General features: G+C 41.8%; 2 protein-coding genes and 1 non-coding gene across 3 annotated transcripts in view; 1 reads left to right on the top strand and 2 right to left on the bottom strand.

Moving 5' to 3' along the window:
• The window catches only part of Lct (lactase), a 66,207-nt gene extending 60,354 nt beyond the window's left edge, over positions 1-5,853 (bottom strand). Inside the window, exon 1 of the mRNA XM_070038569.1 lies at positions 5,214-5,853. Within this exon, the coding sequence (XP_069894670.1) occupies positions 5,214-5,853 (640 nt within the window). The remainder of the gene's footprint in view (positions 1-5,213) is intronic.
• Positions 5,854-7,625: 1,772 nt separating this feature from the next.
• Mcm6 (minichromosome maintenance complex component 6) overlaps positions 7,626-22,180 on the bottom strand; it is a 50,008-nt gene continuing 35,453 nt past the window's right edge. Inside the window, exons 12-17 of the mRNA XM_070023875.1 lie at positions 21,178-21,306; positions 17,483-17,644; positions 14,024-14,159; positions 13,339-13,494; positions 12,387-12,526; positions 7,626-8,098 (exon numbers count right to left, since the gene is read on the bottom strand). Coding sequence (XP_069879976.1) covers positions 7,982-8,098; positions 12,387-12,526; positions 13,339-13,494; positions 14,024-14,159; positions 17,483-17,644; positions 21,178-21,306 — 840 coding nt within the window. The 3' untranslated portion in view covers positions 7,626-7,981. The remainder of the gene's footprint in view (positions 8,099-12,386; positions 12,527-13,338; positions 13,495-14,023; positions 14,160-17,482; positions 17,645-21,177; positions 21,307-22,180) is intronic.
• Trnaa-ugc (transfer RNA alanine (anticodon UGC)) lies at positions 21,451-21,519 on the top strand. Its single transcript has one exon. It is a non-coding gene; the product is annotated as a tRNA-Ala (tRNA).

Raw genomic sequence — 22,180 nt, 5'->3', positions numbered from 1 at the left:
AGTGCCACTTCCAGCTTTTTTCTTTTTGCTTATGTAGTGCTGAGGAATCGAACCCAGGGCCTCAGGCATGCAAGGCAAGTGCTCTACCACTGAGCCACCTTCCCAGCCCATCCCAAGCTATCTTAACCACTTGTCCCTGACTAGTCAGGATCTGAGTGCACACCCCAGAAGAGGGTAGAGTGTATCTGCCCACCACAATCTAACAAGAGTAAGCCCTATGAGGGTCAGACCAGCAGCTGGAAAGCATCCCCTCCCACAACAGAACTTGGACCAGGGAAAGTACTCTCAACCAGCCCAGCACAGAGAACAAGCTACATCAATTGATCCAGGAACAAATCCAGAACCAAACAAAGGTAGCCACCAACTGACCAAAACAGTCAGAGTCTGGAATTTGTCTCTAATAATCCCTGAATCCACATTCGAAAATCACAGCCAAAAATTACAAGATTTAGCCGGGCGCTGGTGGCTCATGCCTGTAATCCTAGCTACTCAGGAGGCTGAGATCTGAGAATCGCAGTTCAAAGCCAGCACGGGCAGGAAAGACCGTGAGACTCCTATCTCCAATAAACCACTAGAAAACCGGAAGTGGTGCTGTAGCTCAAGTGGTAGAGCGCTCGCCTTGAGCTGAAGAGCTGAGGGACAGCGCCCAGGCCCAGAGTTCAAGCCCCATGACCAAAAAAAAAAAAAAAAAATTACAAGATTTATCAATGGCCAAGATGGTAAACCAGACTCAAAGGCCAGCAACCACACAGGGGAGAATGTCAGTGGAAGCAAAGACAAATGCTATATCCAAGAGATGATAGAGGCAATGACTCAAGAATTAAAGTGAGAAATAGATCAGAAATTTAAAGAACAAAGGAATGAACTATCAAAAAGGATCCTGCAAATAAGAAATGCACTCAAAAATAGATGCAGTACACACCTCACTAAAAGATGAGATTAATACTCTAAGAAACAACATAGAAATTATAAATGGCTCAATTTCCTCCATGCAAAATTCAATTTCCTCCATGCAAATCACAATGGAAGCCACAGGTAATAGAGTGAATGAAATGCAAAATAGAATATCAGATACTGAAGACAAAATGCCAATAACCTACAATGAGATAGAGGAAACAATCAGAAGCCTTCCAACAAAGAAAAGCCCAGGACCAAATGGATTCACTATGCAATTCTATAAGACCTTTAAAGAGGAACTAATACGCATACTCCTCAGACTCTTCCAAGAAATAGAAACAGAGGGAGCAATCTCAAAGTCACTCTATGAAGCCAATATCACACTCATCCCCAAACCAGCAAAGTCCCAAAAACAACAACAACAAAAACTACAGACTAATCTCTTTGATAAACACAGATGCAAAGCTCCTCAATAGTATTCTAGCCAACAGAATCTACTATTAAAAAAAAACTCAAAAAATAAAGTATCTAGGAATTAACCTAACCAAAGATGTAAAGAAAGAATCTGTTTCATGAAGTCTATAAAAGCCTAAATCTAAAAAGGAACCATAGAGGATACCAGGAAATGGAAAGACTTCCCATTCCCATGTTCCTGGATAGGCAGAATATAGTGAAAATGGGCATACTGCCAAAATTGATATACACATTCATTGCAATTCACATTAAAATCCCAATGACGTACTTTACTGAAATAGAGAAAACAGTCCAAAAATTCATATGGAACAACAAAAGGCCTAGAATAGCCAAAGTAATTCTAGACAAAAGAAAGAATGTAGGAGGGATCATGATACCAGATTTCAAGCTCTACCATAGAGCTGTAATAACAAAGACAAAAAAAGAGACCTGAAGACTGGCACAAGAAGAGACCTGAAGACCAATGGAACAAATGAGAGGACCCAGAAATAAAACCGCATACATACAGTCAGTTGATTTTTGATAAAGGAGACAAAGACATACAGTGGAAGAATCATAGCCTCTTCAACTACTGGTGCTGGGAAAACTGGGCGGCCACATGCAGAAAACTAAAAGTGGACCCTAGCTTGTCACCATACACCCACATCAACTCAAAATGGATTACAGACCTTAACAATAAGCTGGGCGCTACTCAGGAGGCTGAGATCTGAGGAGCACGGTTCAAAGCCAGCCCAGGCAGGAAAGACCGCCGAGAGACTCTTTTTTTTTTTGGGGGGGGGGGTGGTCCGGTCGTGGGGCCTGAACTCTGGGCCTGGGCGCTGTCCCTCAGCTCTTCAGTTCAAGGCTAGCGCTCTACCACTTGAGCCACAGCGCCACTTCCGGCTTTTTTCTTTTTTCTTATGTGGTACTGAGGAATCGAACCCAGGGCCTTATGCATGCAAGACAAGCGCTCTACCACTGAGCCACCTTCCCAGCCCGAACCGGGAGACTCTTATCTCCAATAAACCACTCAGAAAACCGGAAGTGGTACTGTGGTTTAAGTAGTAGAGTGATAGCCTTGAGCTGGAGAGCTGAGGGATATTGCCCAGGCCCAGAGTTCAAGTCCCACGACCAACCAAAAAAAAAAAAAAACCTTAACAACAAACCTGATACTCTAAAACTACTGCAGGACAGAGTAGGAGAAACACTTGAACTTATTAGGTATAGGGAGGAACTTCCTGAACACAGAGTTCCAGGGTCACAACACATTGGAAAGAGACTGGACAAATGGGACTGCCTTAAAATAAAAAGTTTCTGCACAGACAAAGAAATAGAACCAAACTAGAAAGACAGCCAGCTAATTGGGAAAAAATATTTACCAGCAATATATCAGACAAGGGTCTAATATTCATTATATACAGGGAACTCAAGAAACTAATCCCTCACAAATCTAACAAACCAATCATGAAATGGGCAAGTGAGCTAAAGAGAGACTTCTCAGAAGAAGATAAAAATGGCAAAGAAACACATGAGGAAATGTTCACATCCCTGGCTGTAAAGGAAATGCAAATAAAAACAACACTGAGATACCACCTTACCCCAGTCAGAATGGCCCACATCCTAAATTCAGCTAATACAAATGCTGGAGGGGATGCACAGAAAGAGGAACTCTACTGCTTTGCTGGTGGGAATGTATACTGATACAACCACTTTGGAAAGCAGTCTGGAGGTACCTCAGAAAGCTAAATATAGACCTCCCCTGTGACCCAGCCATACCACTCCTCGCCAGTATACAAGGACACATGCACCTCCATGTTCACTGCAGCACTGTTCACAACAGCCAAAATATGGAAACAAACCAGATGCCCCACTACTGATGAGTGGATCCAAAAATTGTGGTACCTATATACAATGGAATATTATGCAGCCATTAGAAAGAACAAAATAATGGCATTTGCAGGGAATGGATGGAACAATAGCAAATCATGTTCTTGGCTACATATATGGTGTATGTATGTATATATATATATGTGTGTGTGTATATATATATATATGTGTGTGTGTATATATATGTGCACATCTGAGGGAAGCTAGGAGGAGGAAGACACAGAATCAGAGGGAAATGGGAAAACATACAACAGAGGGGCCCATCAGCTGCACTAGATATTGATGCAAAGGAACTAAGCAACTCAAAGGCAGCAATGGGAGGGAGAGGATGAGAAGGTAAGAGGGAACAGCTTACACTAATGTTAATGTCACCTGATGTGGAAGAAATAGTTGTCAAGGCTCAGAGAATTCACAAACTTTATAGACCATGATAATGACAATTTGCCTTGTAAAGGTTAAAATGTGTTTGTGACTTTAAGTATCACTATTCTACAATACTGTGAAATATGTGAAATTTATGTAATCACCTAATCTCAATTTAAGGTCATATTGTTTGTTTTTTTTTGGTTGGTCATTGGGCTTGAACTCTGAGCTTGGGCGGTGTCCCTGCGCTCTTCAGCTCAAGGTGAGCGCTCTGAGCCACTTCCTAAGGGGAAACAAAGGAGGAGGCTACAATGCTTGATAAGAAATGTACTCATTATCTTGCCCATGTAATTGTAACCCCTCTGTACAGTATTTTCACAATAAAAAAATAAACTAAAAAAAAAAAGAAAAGTGAGAGAAGGGATGGGTTAGGAGCGATGGGTGACAATGTTCTCAGACACCTTGAATTCATATATTTTTGTAGAATGGGAACTTCTTTGTAAAACTACTTAGATATAATAATTTTAAAAATGTTTAAAAATTTGCCCGAAGATGGGTAAGAGTTTACATATGAAAACTTTTACAGCAACAAAATTTGTAATGTAAAAATTACAATAAATTTATGAGATTGCAGGTATAGTGCAGAACACTTTCCCAGCATGTACAGATCTGGGATTAACACACACATAAATGGTCTTTCCATTACCTGTCAGTACATTGTTTTTTGTTTTTGTCGGTCGTGGGGCTTAAACTCTGGGCCTGGGTGCTGCCCCTCAGTTCTTCAGCTCAAGGCTAGCGCTCTACCACTCGAACCACAGCGCCACTTCTGGTTTTCTGAGCGATTTATTGGAGATGGGTCTCATGGCCTTTCCTGCCCAGGCTGACTTTGAACCACAATCCTCAGATCTCAGCCTCCTGAGTAGCTAGGATTACACGCTTGAGCCACTGGCACCCGGCTATATTATTTTGTACTTGTCTGCCTCCCTGATAGAATGAACGTAAGCTCCAACCAGAATGTAGAAATTGACGTTTTGTTTTTCTCCCCACCTGTCCTGGTGCTTGAGCTCAGGGTGTGGGCACTGTCCCTGAGCTGCTTTTTGCTCAAGGCTAGCACACTACCACCTGAACGACAGCACCACTTCCAGCTTTTTTCTGTTTATGTGTACTGAGAAACTGAACCCAGGGCTTCATGCATGCTAGGCAAGCACTCTACCACTAAGCTACATTCCCATCCCTCAATTGGTTTTCATAAGGCGGTTTCATAAGTAGTCTGAAGAAATTCTCAGATAGTGCTTTCTGGGAAGAGACAGGAAGGGAAAAAGAAGAGCAAGACAAGAGAGGTAATAGTGACTAAACAGAACCAAGTCTTGGAAATGGGTATGTAAGATATTCCTCAAAGGAAATGTTTGGGCATTGTGCAATATAAACCATCCCTTCCTGCCTCCCTTAGGAAATAATAATACTGACTTGCCACTAATGTCTAGGCCCCAGGGTGGGGAGAGATGGTCCTACTGAAAGTGAGCAGAAGAAATGCCAAGAGCTGCTTTTGAGGATCGGGCAAGGTATAGATGGAGGCTGCCATGGGCCAGCCATCAGGGCCAACACATACTTACCCTGAGATGCGTATTTTTCATGGTAAATGTCATAAGCTTTTCTGTGAGCATCAGTGATGTACTGGAGACGGGAAGCTCTTGATTCCTGGTGGGGAAGAGCCATGATCACTTCCTTCAAGTCACCAAAGGTGAACCAGATCCCAACGAGGTCCCCAAAGGAGTGGAAAGCAAATGAGACATAGTCAACAAAGAGGTCAGCAAACACAGCTCCCTTGACAAAGTTGGTAGGTAGGGTCTGGTGATGCAGGACGACCATAGGCTGAAGCTGTGCAGCTGTGAGGGCCTCGAGGAGTTGCCGGTAGCACTGCACTGTTTCCTTGTCTGGATTTTTGGAGCTTCCTGATGGGAGGAGTTGTGCCCATGAGAGGAATAATTTATAATGCGTGATCTTATTGGCATGAAGACTGCTAAACAACTCTGGCAGGAAAGAGGGCAAAGGCTGTTGACAAACATAAATGTCACTGCTGCCAGCTACCAAATGAGAACCCTGGTTTCCCAGAGGGTGGCTCAGGTTGTACAGGAAGGCATTGGTTAGAGGACCAGCAGCTGAAATGAAATTTCTATCAAGAGCTTCCCACTCTGCCCCCTGACATGAAAAACTTAGGAGGACAATGAAGACCATTTTCCCAGACAGCTCCATTTTCAGAGAGCTGTTAGGAGGTACATAGGAGGAATCCTTTTATAACTACAGCTCAGATAAGTTACTAAGTGATTACCAATACAATGTTTAACTTAGTTATCTATGATAATAATATCACATGGCTCACCCCTGCAATATTTGAAATTTTAGACCTTAACATACAATACAAACAACTTTTCCATCTAATTTAAGAAGAAACAGAATGTCTGAAGACATTTTTCTTGGATGGGTTACAGAAAAGTAGATCACTCCTCAACATTTTTCTTCCACTCCTCTAAAAATTCACTCATTCATTAAAAAAAAAAAAAATCCTTCCAATTCTCCTTTTGTCTACTTCCCTCCCCTTCAAGCTAGGACAGAAATTTTTACCAATGTGCATTTTCCCTCAGCTTCATGGTTCTTGTCTAGATTTAGATCTCATGTGGCAAAAGTAGCTTATTTTGTGCCTATTTCCTCACCATCCCTATTGTAGATTAAATAGATGTTAACATGTTATATAAGGCTACAAGATAAACACTAGACAAATGCAAAAATAAGAGTTAACACAAAAATATGCAACAAGTTTACATGGGATTATGCCATAGTCCTGCAGTTGTTTCTTTCCCACCATTAATGGCTCTTGAGTGAGCATTTTACTCACCTTTTTGTGCCACTACTGAGGCTTGAACAAGAGCCCAGGTGCTTTCCCTCAGGTATTTTTTGCCCAAGGCTATTACTCTACTATTTGAGTCATGGCTCCACTTCTAGCTTTGGTAGTTTATTGGAGGTAATATCTTAGTCCCCTAAGTAGCTAGGATTATAGATGTAAGCCATTAGCACCCAGCTGACTTAGCTCTTTTTAACAGATAAAGCAAGGATGTAACTCCTTGGAACAAAGCCACAAAATTTGAAGACAGCTTATATATATGGCTGTATGTGGAAATAATCCTAGGGCTAGGTGTAGTGATACATACCCCAGGCTGAGGCAGGTTTGGAGTTTGAGGTCAACATGGCTAACATTAGCAAAATCCTAGGAACAAAAGGAATGAGGGAGGGAGGGAGGGAGAAAAGGTTGAAGGAAAGAATGACCCATAGAAAAGTAACAGGAGCTGGCTCATGCCTGTAATCCTAGCTACTAAGAGGCTGAGATCTGAGGACCACGGTTCAAAGCCAGGCTGGGCAGGAAAGTCCATGAGACTCTTAGCTCCATTAAACCACTCAGAAAACTGCAAGTGGCACTGTGGCTCAAGTAGTAGTACAATAGCCTTGAGCTGAAGAGCTGAGGCACAGTGCCCAGGCCCAGAGTTCAAGCCTCACACGACAAAATAAATAAATAAAAGTACAATAAACTATATGTTTTGTGTGTATGTGCTAGTACTGGGGTTTGAACTCAGAGCCTGGGCCTTTGAGCTTTTCTACTCAAGGCTAGCACTCTACCACTTGAGCAACATCTCTGCTTCTTGCTTGATAAGTCTCAGGGACTATCCTGCTTGGGCTGGCTTTCAACCTCGATCCTCAGATTTCAACCTCCTGAGTAGCTAGGATTACAGGCATAATCAACTGGTGTCCAGTAAACCTTGTATTTTTAGAAACTGTAATAAGATACTAAAATAAATCTTGGAATTTCCAAGCTTCTCTCTAGTTCTAGGTTTTCTATTAAAAACCCTTCTGTACAGAAATAAAATTCTAAATCTATATCGTATCTCTACCCTTTACTACAGATTAAGTAAAAAGGGATTCACATTCACAAGTACATGAATAATAAGAGTGCAGAAATAAATCCAATATACAACTTCAGGTCAAATTATTTTATTTAATGAATAAAAGCAGTAGTTAGCAACTGAAGAAAGTTTAACTTCTTGATTGGTAAGATACTGAATACCATAGAAGTGACAGGCTTTTTCAAACAAAGCAAAGGTCTTACAGAAACCACATATTACTGAGTTTCAACTTTATTGGGACAAGAAACACACTAAAGCTGGTGCTGGTATAAAAGCATATTATAGGAATGTGATACATAGGACTCCACTGTTATTCTTGGGACAAATTCCAAAGCATCAGTTTACTTCTTAGCAGAACTCCATACAGGTTCCAGGTCAGAAAGAGCTGTGCCAAAGCTCGTTGGCTCTTGTCAGTTACTTTTAGTATTTCAGTCTTCAAGCAAGTAGTTAGGGTTAACTACCAAATAGGGATCTTCTTCATAGCTCTCACTTCCTTCTGTAGAACCTTTCAATCCAGCTTGTGTGAGTTCAATTAGAACATGATCCTGTGGAACACAAGCATTTGTCCTTACTCTCCAACAATATTACAAAAATGTCCAGATACACCAAACACTGATCCTTCTATGCACTATTTTATTTCCCCACTGAAAACCTAAAGACTATGTCTTAAAATTATTATCAGTGTTTCATGCCCTTTTTACACCATGAACCTCCTTTGAAATATGTACACCAATACTGGAATTTTAATACTTAATGTGACAGTATGTCAAATGTTCACTAATAATTTCAAAAAAGGAAGTGTTCAAATTTTAAGATGATGCCAAGTGTATTTCTCTATTATCTGTTTATTCAGCGCCACTTCCAGCTTTTTTCTTTTTGCTTATGTGGTGCTGAGGAATCGAACCCAGGGCCTCAGGCATGTAAGGCAAGCAATCTACCACTGAGCCACCTTCCCAGCCCTCCTTTTTTTTTTTCTTAGTCAGCTGTGGGGCTTAAACTCTGCTCTGGCTTTGGGTGCTATCCCTTCCCTCAGCTCTTCAGCTCAAGGTGCTGTCTTTGAGCTCTTCAGCTCAAGGCAAGCTCTCTACCACTTGAGCAACAGCACCACTTCTGGTTTTCTGGTAGTTAATTAGAGATAAGAATCTCAAGGAGGGGCTGGGAAGGTGGCTCAGTGGTAGAGTGCTTGCCTTGCATGTATGAGGCCTTCGGTTAGATTTCTCAACACCACATAAGCAGAAAAAGAGGGAAGTGGGGCTTAGGCTCAAGTGGTAGAGCTCTAGTCTATAGCAGAAAAGCTGAGGGACAGTGCCCAGGCTCAGAGTTCAGGTCCCACAATGGACAAAAAAAAAAAAAAAAAGAGGGGCTGGGAAGGTGGCTCAGTGGTAGAGTGCTTGCCTCGCATGCATGAGGCCCTGGGTTCGATTCCTCAGCACCACATAAGCAGAAAAAGCCGGAAGTGGTGCTGTGGCTCAAGTAGTAGAGCGCTAGCCTTGAGCTGAAGAGCTGAGGGACAGCGGCCAGGCCTAGGGTTCAGGCCCCATGACCAGCAAAAAAAAAAAAAAAAAAAAAAGAATCTCATGGATTTTTCTGCCCGGTCTGGCTTTGAACTGTAATCCTCAGACCTCATCCTCCTGAGTAGCTAGGATTACAGGCATGAGCCACTAGCGCCTGGCTGGACATTTTCTTTTTTTTTTTTTTTTTTTTAATTTTATTTGTGAACATACTGTACAGAGGGGTTACAATTACATGGCTGGATAATGCATACATGGCTGGACATTTTCATATACCAAAAAATCTTTTTCTAATTTAGTTCAGCCTGGCCTGGAACTCTGGATTCTCTTGTCTCAGTCGCCTGAGTGTTGGGATTATAAGGAACCCAAAGCAGAAGGATCTAGAATACAAAGTCTAGCTGGACTGAGCTACATTGCAATTTTGAGGCCAGTATGGAGTGAAACTGCCTCAGGAAGAAAAAGAAAAGGAAAGGGGAAGTGGAACTGGGGCTCAAGTAGTAGAGTGCTTGCCTTGAGCTGAAGAGCTCAAAGACAGCGCCCACCCAGAGTTCAGGCCCCATGATTGGCCAAAAAAAAAAAAAAAAGAAACTAAAAGCCAGAGAGACTAACCTGGGAGCCAGTGGCTCCTGTAATCCTACAGAGAGATCTGAGGATCCAAGCTGGCTGGCTGGAAAGTCCCTGAGACTCTTATCTCCAGTTAACAAGCAAAGAGCTTGAAGTGGAGCTGTGGTTCAAGTGGTGCATTACCCTTGAGCAAAAATGTTTAGGACAGTCTCAATCCAGAGGACTAGCATGTGTGTGTGTGCAGGAGATTGAGATGCTAGAGTTGTAACTCAAATGGTAAGGCATAGCCGGGCCCTGGTGGCTCACGCCTGTAATCCTAGCTACTCAGGAGGCTGAGATCTGAGGATCGCGGTTCAAAGCCAGCCCGGGCAGGAAAGACCGTGAGACTATCTCCAATAAACCACCAGAAAACCAGAAGTGGCACTGTAGCTCAAGTGGTAGAGCGCTCGCCTTGAACTGAAGAGCTGAAGGACAGCGCCCAGGCCCAGAGTTCAAGCCCCACAACCGACAAAAAAAAAAAAAAAGGTAAGGCATGTGTGAACATCTGAGTTTACCTCAATGCTGGGGGGAAGAGGACCAACAGCTGTGTACACAAGCTCAGTTTAGCCTGTCTCATACATTATTATCATTATTATATATACTTTTTTGGTGGTGGGGCCTGGGCATTGTTCCTCAGCTCTTCAGCTGAAGGCTAATAATGCTCTACCACTTTAGCAACAGCACCACTTCCAGCTTTTTTTGTTGCTGTGTTGCTGAGGAATCAAACCCAGGGCCTCATGCATGCAAGGCAAGCACTCTACCACTGAGCCACCTGCCCAGCCTGCCTCATACATTATTAAATTCCAGTCTGAGTTATGATTTTCACATACCCTCAACACCTATAATTATATACTTATCTAATCCCATAGGTAAAGTTTATCAGATGATACAACCCTGACATGTAATGTGGAATATTTACACATTGTGAGCCCTGTGAAGGGAATTGACAATTGAGAACAAGAAAATCCAATCACTCAACAAATACCAGATCCCTCTATGTGGCCTTTATCACTGCAGGCACTGGGAATAACAGTTAATAAAGTCCCTGCTCTCCCCAAATGGAGCTTCTATTCTGGAAGACAAACTCAGAATCTAAGAATATACTGCCAAGCAAAAAGAAACACTACGAGAGCTGGGAAGGTGGCTCAGTGGTAAAGCGCTTGCCTTCCATGCATGAGGCCCTGGGTTCAATTCCTCAGTACTACATAAGCAAAAAGAAAAAAGCCGGAAGTGGTGCTGTGGCTCAAGTGGTAGAGCACTAGCCTTGAGCTGAAGAGCTGAGGAACAGCACCCAGGCCCAGAGTTCAGGCCCCACGGCCGGACCCCACCCCTCCCCCCCAAAATAAACACTATGAAGAAGCATAAAGCAGAATAGCAAAAGCTGCAGGCTGCTATCTGTTAACATGCCAGGCAAGCAAGACTTCTAGAGATAACATTTAAACTTATACCAGAATGGAGGAAGATATATGAGGCGAGATAAATGGCAAGTGCAAAGTCCTCCATGTTTGGTGTGTAGCAGAACAATAAAGGCTGAGTAAAGGGAAACTAAGAATATGAGGAAGATGAAACATAGAAAGGAAGTGAAATTGAGAGGATTCATGCCCAGGGGTTCACTATATGCATCTGGCTAATCAGGATGAAAAGCAAATGGTTAAAAGTATCCAATCAGGGATGACACTGTCTAAAAAGAAATGTACTCTTTAGTACTGTAACTGTAAACACCTTTATAATAATAATAAACACAAGGAAAAAAAAAGTCTGAACAGAGATAGGATACAGCACAACGGGAAAGTGCTTGATTAATATGAACTTGATCTCTAGGACTGCCAATTTTAAAAAAAGTCCTATAGCTGGGCACTGGTGGCTCACACCTGTCATCCTAGCTAGTCGAGGCTGAGATCTGAGGATCACAATTCAAAGCCAGCCTGGGCAGACAGTCTGTGAGACTCTTTTGTGGTCATGGGGCTTGAACTCTGTCCCTCAGCTCTTCAGCTCAAGGCAAGCACTTTACCTCTTGAGCCACAGTATCACCTCTGGTTTTCTAGTGGTTTATTGGAGATAAGAGTCTCACAGACCTTCCTGCCCAGGCTGGCTTTGAACCATAATCCTCAGATCTCAGCCTCCTGAGTAGCTAGGATTACAGGCATGAGCTACCTGTACCAGGCTCCATGAGACTCTATCTCCAATTAACCACTAGGAAACTGGAAGTGGCACTGTGGCTTAAGTGGTAGAACACTAGCCTTGAGCTGAAGAGATCAGGGACAGTGCCCAGGTCCAGAGTTCAAGACGTACAACCAACAACAACAACAACAACAAAAAAGCCCTACATGCAAAGATTCTAAAGTCACCTTCCCAGATTTCACCTAAATTCTACTTACATTATAAAGGAAATAATTCCTCTTTTTTTTTTTTTTTTTGGGGTCCGGTCATGGGGCCTGAACTCTGGGCCTGGGCACTGTTCCTCAGCTGTTCAGCTCAAGGCTAGTGCTCCACAACTTGAGCCACAGCGCCACTTCCAGCTTTTTTCTTTTTGCTTATATGGTGCTGAGGAATCGAACCCAGGGCCTCATGCATGCAAGGCAAACGCTCTACCACTGAGCCACCTTCCCAGCCCAGGAAATAATTCTTAACACTCAGTCCTGACTATACCCCAAAAAATCTGTAAGACACAAACTCTTTCCCTCATTAACACTAGAAAACAAGTGCAGTATGTACATACATAGTGTGTGAGTCGATGAATGACTTTCTCTATGATTCTCTTTTTATTTATAAGTTCTTCTTCAGAGTCTATTTCTGATTCCATTTCCTTCAAGTACCAGTTAACAAGCTCACTCCTCTTCAATGCTGACTCATCTTCTTCTGCAACAAAAAAAGTATTTTAAAAAGATTACTTTCCAGTAAACTGTATTGCTCATCCTTGGAGTTTGCATACATAGGAAGATAATATACAGATTAGATAACCATCAACCTGTCAGACAGCACATCTGCTCATATAATGTTTGCAATGTTCCAGCACAGGCCTGAAATAACCTGTTACATTACTTAAAAATACACTTTATCCAGAAGGGGAGGTGGGGAGGAACCAAGCACCAATAAAGTATGATTGTAAAAAACAAGTTCTTGAAGCTAGTAAGACTTCACAAAGTATGAAAGGACTTCATCATATATCTTATCACCTATAGAGAATGTTTGGCAACAACTGAAGGCATAAGTTAGGAAGCAACAGAAAGCAAAACTTCTTTTTTTGGGGCGGGGTCCAGTCGTGGGACCTGAACTCTGGGCCTGGGCGCTGTCCCTCAGCTCTTCAGCTCAAGGCTAGCGCTCTACCACTTGAGCCACAGCGCCACTTCTGGCTTTTTTCTTTTTGCTTATGTGGTGCTGAGGAATCGAACCCAGGGTCTGATACATGCAAGGCAAGTGCTCTACCACTGAGCCACCTTCCCAGCCCCCCAAAATGACCTCTTAACCTTTATCTGACAACTAAATTGGTGGAGAAATCTTTAGGCTGTCAGGCTACACCCATATCCCACAAAAATTTACTTGATAAAATAAGCCTATATAACAATTCATTATGTCTTCTGACATAATGCACTACTTAGCAATCAGAAGTGGCCTATGCAAACACGCTTAATACAACATATATGAGCAATAAATATTAAGTATAGCATCACCTTCTTCCATTTTTCTGAGGTGTAGCACAATAAGGTTAGAGATTCGGCAATACTCAGAGAAGCCCAGCCTTAAGGAGGGTTTGGGAACAGACTCTTGATGTACATCTTCGCTGTAGCCATTAATTCCATTCACGGGGGCAGGGCTGTCAGCATGACCTGTGTGAAAAGTTAACCATTTGTTTCTGTGCTTTAGTATCCACTTACTAAGTGTTTCTAAATGTACTGCTTATATTTAATAATTTCAGAAAGGTAAAACATAACATTTTTACAAATAAATTAGAAGCAAATTTATCAACTCTTAGCAAAAACAACTACATTGGGAGGAATGAAAGTTGGGATTTCATAATACTAAATCCATTTGCAGTAAGTATGATGTACTAAATAAAAAATTCTAGTATATTTGAAAATGTTTATAATTCAAGAATGAAATACTACAAAAAAGTGTGTTGGTCAAAGGACTTAAGTCTACTACCCCATTTTGGTATACTTATCTTTCAAGCACATATATTTTATATAAACTAACTATACTTTAATTAGTTTCACTTTTTAAAATTATACTTTCTCAATATCCATTATTTTCTTTCACTATAGTCACTTATAACTATTAATAAGTTCATTTGAACCACAAGACATTGCAAAAAACTGCGGTCCCTAACTCCAGAACAATCAGAAATAAACATCTTACCATTGATGCCTCCTGGACCCTCATCTACCTCCATTTGGGTCTCTTCCTCTTGATCTAGATTGACGTCAGGTGTTTCAACCCGAATGATTGATTTATTCAGTAACCTAAAGGCTTCCTTCACATGCTTAGGTTGGACCTGAACCAGTAATAAGGCAATTCAGTCACTGTTGATAGGCCAATAAAATCACATACAACAAATTTACCAGAATGGATAACATGACTGACAATATCATGTGTTGGCAAGAATGAAGAAATTCTCTGCAAGCAAAACTATGAATGTATATAATTTTTTTTTAATTCTAGAGCTAGAGCCCAGGACTTTATATGTATTAAGCAAGTATTCCACCACTAACTTGGTTTTCTAAGATGGTGACCTTGAAGGGTCCTCCTGCCTCTTCCTTTAAGTGCTGGGATAATAGGCATGTCATATCATGTCTAGATATAATAAACTTAGTGTTATACTAATAAAAATACCAAGCTTACCCAGGAGTCAGTGGCTCAAACCTGTAATCCTCACTACTCAGGAGGCTGAGATCTGAGGATTACAGTTTTAAGCCAGCCTTATCAGGAAACTCTTATCTCCAATTAAACACCAAAAAGCTGGAAGTGGTAGTGTGACTCTAGGGGTAAAGCAATAACCTCATACAAAAAAGTTCAGAAAGGGCTGGGAAGGTGGCTCAGTGGTAGAGGGCTTGCCTTGCATGGATGAGGTTCAATTCCTCAGCACCACATAAGCAAAAAGAAAAAAGCCGGAAGTGGCGCTGTGGCTCAAGTGGTAGAGCATTAGCCTTGAGCTTAAGAGCTGAGGGACAGCGCTCAGGCCCAGAGTTTAGGCCCCACAACCAGACCTCTCCCTCCAAAAAAGTTCAGGAGCTGGGAGCAAGTGGCTCATGACACTGGCTACTCAACTACTCAGGAGGCTGAGATCTAAGGATCAGCTAGCTTGGTCAGGAAAGGCCGTTGAGACTTATCTCCAATAAACCACCCAGAAAACTGGAAGTGGTACTGTAGCTCAAGTGGTAGAGCGCTAGCCTTGAGCTGAAGAGCTCCCCAGTACCCAGGCACAGAATTCAAGCCTCAGAAGAGAAAGAGAGAGAAAGAGAGAGACTTTCTACAGCAACTGTACAGATGATTCTTTGGATCATTATGATCTGAGATCTCAGTTGTCCCCAACAACAGAAAGCAAGCTCAAGATTTTTGATCCAGTCCTGTACCATATGCCAGCAGGTACTCGCCAAAGACAGACGGCAACTTAAGCAGATTTCAGTGTTTCAAGTCCTTGAGGAGTCAATGATAGGTAGCAGTTAGATGTGAATAGTGATATGGAAATAGAACTTAGAGAGTCCTTTTTTTTTTTTTTTTTTTTGGTCAGTCATGGGCCTGAACTCTGGGCCTGGGCATTGTCCCTCAGCTCTTCAGCTCAAGGCTAGCACTCTACCACTTGAGCCATAGCGCCACTTTCAGCTTTTTCTGCTTATGTGGTGCTGAGGAATCAAACCTAGCTAGGGCCTTATGCATGCAAGGCAAGCACTCTACCACTGAGCCACCTTCCCAGTCCAAAGAGTCCTTTTAAAAAAAAAAAAAATTATTTGTCAGTTGTGGGACTTGAACTCCAGACCTGGGCACTGTCCCCCGAGCTCTTCAGCTCAAGGCTAGTGCTCTACCACTTGAGCCACCATACCACTTTCAGCCTTTTCTGTTTATGTGGTGCTGAGGAATCAAACCCAGGGCCTCATGCATGCGAGGCAAGCACTCTATCGCTGACCCACCTTCTTGTTTTAAGTGTATATATGCTGAGAGATCTCTCAGAGCCTACTTGCTTGAACTGTAGGCTGAACTTTTACCCATAAAGAGAAAACCTAATGTGCTTGGTATGAGAAGACATGGTGTGGTAGAGCACCACAACTATAAGCAGAAAAAGCCAAGCAAGATCACTAGGTCTCAAGTTCTAACACACACATGCACATGTATGCACTTGCACACACACAAGAACAAAAAAAAATCTTACTTTTGACTTAAATATATAAAAGCTACTTTTACTGAAGCAGATGAGGGACTTCTATAATCCTCTTTCCCCTTAATTCTCACTGACATATGCCTGTAAGAGTCTTAGTTCAAAGAACTATTCAAAAACCATGCAACTTTTTCATGCTGCACTATTCACAATAGCCAAGTTACTGAAATGCCCAGCTGCCCTAAAACAGATGAGTGGATCAATAAAATGTGGTACATATACAAAACAGAATTTTAATGACCTATTACAAAGAATAAGATTATGTCATTTGAAGGAAAATGGATGGTCCTAGAAGAAATCATACTAAATAAGGTAAGCCAAGCTCAGAGAGACAAACAGCACAGGTTTTCTCCCATATGTGGAAGCTAGATATAAAAATCTGAACATAACCTATACAGGACTCTATGCATTCATACACAGCTTGAACGATATCCCTGGGGAAGAACCCGAAGGAGTAACTTCTCTGAGCATTTAAAATACTATTTACTGATATGATTTCCAGGAAATGGCAATTTACTTTGTTGTTGTTGGTATCTGTTTTTGCTTTTTTGGGGGGGGGAAGGAAGAGAACGGGGAAACGCAAAGGGGTGTGCAGAAAGGGAAGAAGGGGAACAAATGCAATCATGCTATTGAGTGTATGCTATGTGAAAAATGAACTATGTAACTAACTTGTGGGAGGGATGAGACGGGAAACTGGAAGAAAGCAAAGGAAGAGGTAACACTGTCCCAAAAAAGTTATGTAATCATTACATCATTTATGAAATGGTAACCCCTCTGTATGACACCTTAATAATAAAATTATATTAAAAATAAAATAAAAATCATAGAGCTAAACAGAATGCTGTTGTCCATCTCCTATCAATCAGGAGACTGAGTACAAGATGTTCAGTTCTAGGCCAGCCTGGGCTGCATAGCAAGACCATATCTCAGACAAACAGCAAAAATCCAACCAACCAATCCACCTCCAGGCTGCAGGTACAGCTCAGGTTCACTGTGTGCTTAACATGTACAGGTCCTGGATCCAATCCTCATCACACATAAAAACAATAACCCAAATACATTGTATTGTAACAAACTCAATGAAAAGTTTGAGTTCTGAAGTTACATTATCATAGTTATCAATTTGTATTCAGGCTAGAGGCCTAGCACACTATAGGGTCTGATTATGTTTTTTTAACTGAATAAATGGTAACTAAACTCTACAGACACTTACTGTAATGATTATCTTATTACATCTGATACAGCTAATATACTCAAAAATGCTTGACAAAAACCCACTTGAAGGAAATATGTCATATATCCTGTGAGCATTCAACAGTTTCATACAAACCATCTATGACTAAGTATAGAATGTTCCATATCAAAGATATAAAACATGCCTACAAACCAACAAACCAATAAACCAATTTCTCTTCATTCTCATCAGGTCAAAGTGACTTTGATACCTCATCACAGCAGTGCATCCGAGCCATAGCTTCAGAGAGACGGATCATGCTCTCAAGCTGTCGCACTGTAATCCTCCATGAAGACTTGGTTACTCCAGAACCATCCCTCTGGCGGAGGCGTTTATACTGTTCCACAATGAAGTCCTGTGACTCTTTGGAAATCTGTTTCAAAACAGCAATGAAGCTAGAGAAACATTTCTACCCCAGGACAGCTGCATTAAATGTAAGAGTATAATAGATGGAATTTTTTTTTTCTGTGGGTCGTGGGGCTTGAACTCAGTCTGGGTGTTGTCCCCAAGTTCTTCAGCTCAAGGCAAGCGCTCTACCAATTGAGGCACAGCGCCACTTCCGGTTTTTTGGTGGTTAAGTAGATAAGAGTCTCACAGACTTTCCTGCCTAGGCTGGCTTTAAACCACGATCCTCAGATCTGTCTCCTTGAGAAGCTAGGATTACAGACATGAGCCACTGACATCGGGCTCAGATGGAAATATTTTGAGGAACTGAAAAGGTTGAAACTTCCGAGGCCACTGAACAATGAATTACTACAGAGATGCCTTTGAAAATAAATTATTATTAGAGAGGTCTATGAATTTTATGTAGCAAATTTATGAATATGAAGACAGCAGACTTACTATTTAAGCCAACCGTCCATTTTTTAAAATAATTTTTTGAGACTAGGTGATTACATAAATTTCACAGTATTGTGGAATAGTCACATTTTAATCTTTACAAGGCAAATTATCATTATCATGGTCTATAGTTTGTGAATTCCACCGGGCGCTGGGGGCTCATGCCTGTAATCCTAGCTACTCAGGAGGCTGAGAGCTGAGGATCAAGGTTCAAAGCCAGCCCGGGCGGGAAAGTCCGTGGGACTCTTTTTTTTGGGTGGGGGGTCTGGTCATGGGGCCTGATCTCTGGGTGATGTCCCTCAGCTCTTCTGCTCAAGCACCACTTCTGGCTTTTTTCTTTTTGCTTATGTGGTGCTGAGGAATTGAACCCAGGGCCTCAAGCATGCAAGGCAAGCCCTCTACCACTGAGCCACCTTCCCAGCCCGCTGTGAGACTCTTATCTCTAATAAACACTAGAAAACGGGAAGTGGTGCTGTGGCTCAAGCTGTGGCTCGCCTTGAGCTGAAGAGCTGAGGGACAGTACCCAAGCACAGAGTTTAAGCCCCATGCCCGACCGAAAAAAAAAAAAAAAGTTTGTGAATTCTCTGAGCCTTGACAACTATTTCTTCCACATCAGGTGACATTAACATTTCCTTCTTTTCGCTTAGTGTAAGCTGTTCCCTCTTACCCTCTCATCTTCTCCCTCCCATTGCTGCCTTTGAGTTGCTTAGTTCCTTTGCATCAATATCTAGTGCAGCTGATGGGCCCCTCTGTTGTATGTTTTCCCATTTCCCTCTGATTCTGTGTCCTCCTCCTAGCTTCCCTCAGATGTGCCAAGAACATGGAGTCATTTAGCAATGATATGACAAAGTGAGTGGAAGTCCTGTTTCTTTTTTTTTTTTTGTCGGTCGTGGGACTTGAACTCTGGGCCTGGGTGCTGTCCTTCAGCTCTTCAGCTCAAGGCGAGCGCTCTACCACTTGAGCTACAGCGCCACTTCCGGTTTTCTGGTGGTTTATTGGAGATAGGAGTCTCATGGTCTCTCCTGTCCGGGCTGGCTTTGAACTGCGATCCTCAGATCTCAGCCTCCTGAGTAGCTAGGATTACAGGCGTGAGCCACCAGCGCCTGGCTTGTTTCTTGAGCCTTGTTTACTTTGTTATATCTCCTTGCATTTTGGCTTTAGCATCCACATATCAAGCTTATCTCGCTCAATATGATTTGCTATAGTTCCATCCATTTCCCGGCAAACGCCATTATTTTGTTTTAATGGCTTCATAATATTCCACTGTATATAGGTTCCACAATTTTTGGATCCACTCATCAGTAGTGGGACATCTGGGTTGTTTCCATATTTTGGCTGTTGTGAACAGTGCTGCAATGAACATGGAGGTGCATGTGTCTTTGTATACTGGTTCTTGTTGCGCGGGGTAGATACCTAGGCATGGTATGGCTGGGTCACAGGGGAGGTCTATATTTAGCTTTCTGAGGTACCTCCAGACTGCTTTCCAAAGTGGTTGTATTAGTATACATTACCACCAGCAATGCAGTAGGGTCCCAAGGACCATTTCTAAAGGATATTTAACAAACTGAAGCAATGAAGTAAGAGGTCAAAGATCATTAAGCAAATCAATGCTCAGACTGTTCTTGAAGCTGAATAATTACATGTCTTTAGGAGAGAAAAAGAAGTGAGCATGTGTGTGTTTATATCTAAAAGATGCTTAGTTTCTCAGAGCAAAGAGCTCAACATATTAAGGAAGCATACACACTGGTCAGATACCAGTATGTACTCATGTCACTATATATCACTACGTCACTACTTTTTTTTTTTTGGTTGGTTGTGGGGCTTGCACTCTGGGCTTGGGCACTATCCTTCAGCTCTTCATCTCAAGGCAAGCACTCTACCTCTTGAGCCACAGTGCCACTTCCGATTTTCTAGTGGTTTACTGGAGGTAAGCGTCTCTCGGACTTTCCTACCCAAGCTGGCTTTGAATTGCGATCCTCAGATCTCAGCCTCCTGAGCAGCTAGGATTATAGACGTGAGCCACCAGCACCAGCCATGTCACTACCTTTAACAGTCACTCATAATCTTTGTTTTCTTTTAAAATGTTACTGGGGTTTGAACTCAAAATGTGGAGCTTGCTAGGGCAGGTGTTTTACCACTTAAGCCACTCTGCCTGCCCTGACTCCTATTTTACTATTTTACAATGAAACAGTAGTTCAAATTCACCATAATAATAAAATTAAATTAAAAAAAAATTCACCATAATAGTTCAGGACTCTGCTGTTTTTTTTTCAGAGAAAGATTTAGGAGCATTTGTTTAATCTATTGATTTAGGCAAGATTCCTAGTAGTAATAGTTGAAATAAAAGGATGTTCAGCCAGACGCTGGTGGCTTACGCCTGTAATCCTGGCTACTCAGGAGGCTGAGATCTGAGGATCATGGTTCAAAGCCAGCTCAGGCAGAAAAGACTGTGAACAGACTCTTATCTCCAATAAACCACCAGAAAACCGGAAGTGGCACTGTGGCTCAAGCGGTAGAGCGCTTGCCTTGAGCTGAAGAGCTGAGGGACAGCGCCCAAGCCCAGAGTTCAAACCCCATGACAGGCAAAAAAAAAAAAAAAAAAGAGGATGTTCAGTTTCCTAAAACTTTTCTCCTATAGAAAGTATAGTGTAGAAAGTTGAGTATCTAATAAACAGAATTATTCTGATTTAGCCAGATACTGGTAGCTCATGCCTGCAATCCTAGCTACTTAGGAGGCTAAGATCTGAGGATTGCAATTCATAGCCAACCCTGGGCAGGCAAGTCTGTGAAACTCTTATCTCCAATAAACCACTCAGAAAACAAGAAGTGGCACTGTGGCTCAAGTGGTAGAACCCTAGCCTTGAGCTGAAGAGCTACCGGACAGTGCCCAGGGCCAGAGTTCAAGCCCTACAACTGACAAAAAAAAAAAAAGAAAAGAAAAGAAAAAGAATTATTCTGATTTAAAAGAAAACTCCCTTCAACCTCTCTGAAGAAACAAATCATAATTAAAATAAACACAACTTTAATACATATTATTCCATATCCCAGTACAAAAGAGCAGATTACCTTGGGTTTAAACTGCCGTGCAAAGAGAAGATACCTTCTGATATCATCAAGGGAATATACACGATCAATGGATTCCTCAATTCTGGAATGCAAGTCTACAATACGCCTGGCAATAGCATAATCTGTAACCTAATTCAAAACAAGAAATTTGTCACAGCACTAATGCAGACTATCTTAAGCAGTAAGAACAAATGCTAATATATTACTGAAAACATAAGAATGAAGTTTTTGAGGAAATTTTTGGTAAGTTTAAAAATACTCCTGAAGGGGCTGGGGAGGTGGCTCAGTGGTAGAGCGCTTGCCTTGCATGCATGAGGCCCTGGGTTCGATTCCCCAGCACCACATAAGCAAAAAGAAAAAAAGCTGGAAGTGGCGCTATGGCTCAAGTGGTACAGCGCTAACCCTGAGCTGAAGAGCTGAGGGATAGTGCCCAGGCCCAGAGTTCAGGCCCCACGACCAGACCCCCCCAAAAAAAATAAAAATAAAAATACTCTTGAAAGAATTAACTGACTTCAATAACCACTGTAGAGCCAAGATACTATTGGGCTCTTGTTATATGCTCTAGTAAGCTAAGTGGATGATAGTAACCTTATTTTATAGATAAGCAAATTGAGGCCAAAAAGCTTAAGTAATTTTGTCTATGGATACAGTGAATAGCAGAGACAGGGTTTTAAATAGTCTTGCTTCAACTTTGGCTGCTACATTACTGTTAACACCAGGGGGAAAAATGTATAGACAGATAGCAAATAAGAAAAAGGTCGTCTAGGTTTTCTATATACTATTTCTTCTGAACTTGTTCTATATATTTCTTGCAACACTTTTAAATTATTATTTTGTGGATAAAATCAGTCCCTTGTGCTTCCTTTATTAGCATGCTTACTTAGCTGGTACTCCACCATATGAACCAAACCTCTAGCCTAGCTTTTTTCCTGGTTATTCTGGAGATGGAGTCTCATAGACTTTTCTTCTTAGGCTTGTTTCAAACTGCGATTCTCTGAATCTC

The sequence above is a fragment of the Dipodomys merriami genome, unplaced genomic scaffold (genome assembly GCF_024711535.1).
Source record: "Dipodomys merriami isolate MVZ:Mamm:240054 unplaced genomic scaffold, mDipMer1.0.p SCAF_1, whole genome shotgun sequence".
NCBI lineage: Eukaryota > Metazoa > Chordata > Mammalia > Rodentia > Heteromyidae > Dipodomys > Dipodomys merriami.
Note: the sequence above shows the minus strand (reverse complement) of the source record. Positions and strands in the feature narration are given on the sequence as shown.